The 3,933-nt window shown below is 30.5% G+C and overlaps 1 protein-coding gene across 1 annotated transcript in view; it reads left to right on the top strand.

Moving 5' to 3' along the window:
• LOC130798861 (protein FAR1-RELATED SEQUENCE 5-like) overlaps nt 1–135 on the top strand; it is a 7,259-nt gene extending 7,124 nt beyond the window's left edge. The window contains exon 4 of the mRNA XM_057661958.1: nt 1–135. This exon is cut by the window's left edge and continues 658 nt beyond it. Within this exon, the coding sequence (XP_057517941.1) occupies nt 1–135 (135 nt within the window).
• The last annotated feature ends 3,798 nt before the right edge of the window (nt 136–3,933 follow it).

Raw genomic sequence — 3,933 nt, forward strand, 5'->3', positions numbered from 1 at the left:
AAAGATCGGGATTTTGAGGATTTTGTTGGTTGTAAAGCGCCCGAAGTTATTAGCATCGAAAATCCAAAAGTATCTTCAAATAAGGCCACTAGAAAGGAGAGTGATACTAATGACAAAGAGGCTCTAGGTCTATAATTCCGAAGCGTTGTAAAACATGTGGAAAGATCGCTGGTCATAATAGTAGTACATGCCCAAACAAGAACAAAAAGTAAGTGCTTATTGTATTTTGGGATATTATCAATGGTACCCCTGTACCATAGCAAAATATCAATGGTACCCCAGTTAATTTCAATGGTACCCCCCACGTATATGCTAATTAAAACTGTGATACTTTTTACTTTATTCCGTTAAATGCCCGTTAAATTTTGAATTTAACCTAACCATGGTTAGTTTCTTCTTCTTCCCTTTTCCCTTTCCTCTTCCTGCTCTCCTTCCATTGCTGTTTACATAATATTGAAACAAACTAGGCAGGAATGCAAATAAATAAGAAAAGTGAAGATGTATTGCTTTATACTTTGTTTTTCTCTCAAATTTCAATAGTTTGATTCATATAATCAAACCCTTCTCACAGTTTTAAATATAAATCTATTAAAACAATTCTGAATTTTCAGATTAAGCTGTTAATTGATTCCGATAATATTATTATGCAATCAAAATAGTATGAAAACCCAATTTGATTTTCTTCACTATAATATCTACGTTCAATGATAACCCAAAAAAAACAACTAATTTATTTTAAAAAATTTAGAGTAATGAACTTAAATGTTTCCAGTACAACTACAACTACAACGCAATCAAACTCTCAAAATTTTGATTCCTTGGCTTTCGATTTCTTCCCCAGTACACAATAAACTGTTCACAATCCAAGAAGTTAAGCAAAAAAATTGTTAATTTACGAGTATCAGATGAAAACAAAAATGCAATATCGGAAAGTCAGAGAGAAAGAGAAGTACCAACAATGGCTGCAACAGTGAGAGCTAAGGTTAAAGTAGTTGGTATCCATTGGGATGGTGTTATTGAGATGTCCATTAACCTAAAGGTCTAGGGTTTGTGTTCAAGAAATGGAGACTGGAGTATTTGCGTTCAAATGTAATTCATGAATTTATAACATGTGTTGTTCACAGGATTCGAGTTTATGTTATATAATGGTTATAAGAAATATTTGAAGCAGCCAAGGAAGGAGAGACAGAAGAGGAAAGGGAAAAGGGAAGAATAAGAAACTAACCATGGTTAGGTTAAATTAAAAATTTAACGGGCATTTAACGAAAAAATGATTAATAGTGTCACGGTTGTAATTAGCATATACTTGGGGGGTACCATTGTAATTAACTGGGGTACCATTGATATTTTACTATAGTACAGGGGTACTATTGATAATATCCCTTGTATTTTTGAACTTATTTCTTATCAAATTTTAATTATTTTTTATTTATATTATTCAACTCCTTTTTTATGAAATGATACAAGCAACAAAAGGACTACAAGATCACGCAAGTCATGATTTTTATCGGTGTTTTATTATCTTTTTGGTAAGATTTTTGATTAATTAATTATAATTATTTTGATAACCTTAATATTCTAATAAAGTTTTTTCTTTTGAATTTTTATTAGGGACACGTTAATCAACATTTTGTGTTGTTGTTGAAGAAGAAGATGTTACTGCAGACTTCAAGATCAAAATTGATTAGACTGTAGTTTTTTGCTTGTTAATATCAACATTGCTTAGAAATGTAATTGGTGATATTTATGTTTCTCTCTACTACAAATATGTTTCTTTCTACTACAAATATGTTTCTTTCTACTAAAAAAAATATAATTATAAGTAGTCATTGATGTTACTATGGCTATAAACATTCTGAAAAATGTAATTGAACATCATTGTTTACTTTCAGTATTAATATTATAAAAATATTATGTAATCTAATGAATGATGAATGAAGTGTAAGTAAACACTAGCATAGGATGCATATATGATACTTTTTTCTAAGTAAACACTAGTATAGGATGCATTTATGACTAGTATAGGATTCATAAAACAGTTATTCTTGTTTAATATACATTGTTTTCTAAGTACATCCTTTCAAAATAACATCCCAAAAAGTAACTAAGACATGACAAAAGTATCACCCACAAGGTATTTAATATAACATAAATTGAATGAAACACTAAGAATAATATAAAAGAAGCATAAATGATACTTTTTACAACTTATATGTTGCTAAAACTTATAAAACAAGTACTAGTGTACCATACATTGTTTTCAAATACATAATTTCCAAGTACCATCACAAAAGTAACTAAGTCATTCAAAAAACCATCTTTGAAAACTACATCATAAAAGATTACACAAATGAGTTTGTTAAACACAACATTTCATATTTCTTTGATTCATCGATTCATCTTCTTTTTCCCTTTGTCAACATTTGCTTTCATCTTCGCTTGCCCAACATTAAGATTCTTAAATTCTTCTAACCCTAAATCAAAAGATGGAAAGTCAATGTTAGAAGCTCTTGTCCTAACATTCGTAAGTTTGTCAACCACATCATCAATTCCTTCCGCACATTAGGGTTAGAAAGCCATTGTTAAAGAGTCTTTCCACTTTTTCTGCCCAGTTGAGGTTGTGGCTTGAGTAGCCATTACATTCAATCTCTTGAAGTTGTTCATATGATATTGAGTAACAATATCCATATTCCTCTTCATCTTCGTTAATTCCTCAAAAAATTTCCTAATAAAAAGTAACATTAAACGGTCAGAAAGAAACAAAAATTCTAGATCAGTAACGTAAAATTGTTAAAAAGCTAACATTAACGGTTTGACATAAACAAATGAACTTAAAACTGTTTACAACAATGAACTTTAATCAGTAAAAATGAAAATTATTTAAAATAGTAACAATAATTATAAGACAGAACATTAAACTTAAATCAGTAAAAATGAACTTAAAAATGTTTGCAAAAAGTAACATGAAACTCTTCAAACGAAACGTTAAAAGTCTTAAAAGACTTAAAACATAACAGTACTAGTAAATTAAAAGTAAACTCACATCTTTTGACTCATTATGAATCATCTCATCGCTAACCATCTTGTACCCTTGTGGCAAAGGGATCGACAAATAATCTTGTTGTAGCACATTTCGTTGTTGAAATTGGATAATGTTCCTCTCTATCTTCTTTAAAGTGATTGGTATGTAGATGAATCAAACTCCCGAAGGCCCATAGATCTTGCTTTCAATTCAGATTTAGCTCTCTCTTTCAACAGATCGTAAGTCCAGTGTTGTACTAAAGGTAATTCTTTTGAAGGCCAAACTCCTCTCATAATAAACCTATGATAAAATGCTAATTCCAAGATAGTAACGCAAACAGGAATGTCAATTCCTTATTTTGTGCCCTTTTTACATTTTCCCTAAGCTTTTTCACCCAACCACACCAATCCAAAGATCCTATTGCATCAACATCATTTAAAGGCTTAATTAAGCTCAAATCTACTTGTTTGTGAGGAGTGGGCCAAATAGGTAACCATCACATACATTACAAAGAACCGTTTCCATTAAATTAGTCACAATATTATCAAACAATTTTTGCGAAGATATTTCCCTACTTTGAAAATCATCTACTTTCTCCTTCCATTGGTCAACCAAATAAGAATCAGGATTATTCTTCCTTTGCCTACTAGTTTCAATAACAGGGTTTGATTCATTGATTGTCAAACCAAAAATGTCACATATATCAAACGCTGTTATTGTAAACTTGGTGGTTTCATTAACAATAAAGACAATTGTCTTAGTGTCGTATTGTTTGATGAACCAAGGCACCATACCATGAAAGCTTTTCAACAAATTAACATGCAATTGACCATCAAAACCAATTTCTTTCAAATCTTCTTTTTGTTTCAAAGACATCATATCACCTAAAAGCATAAGTCCTCCTGCATTTG

The sequence above is a fragment of the Amaranthus tricolor genome, chromosome 13 (assembly GCF_026212465.1).
Source record: "Amaranthus tricolor cultivar Red isolate AtriRed21 chromosome 13, ASM2621246v1, whole genome shotgun sequence".
NCBI lineage: Eukaryota > Viridiplantae > Streptophyta > Magnoliopsida > Caryophyllales > Amaranthaceae > Amaranthus > Amaranthus tricolor.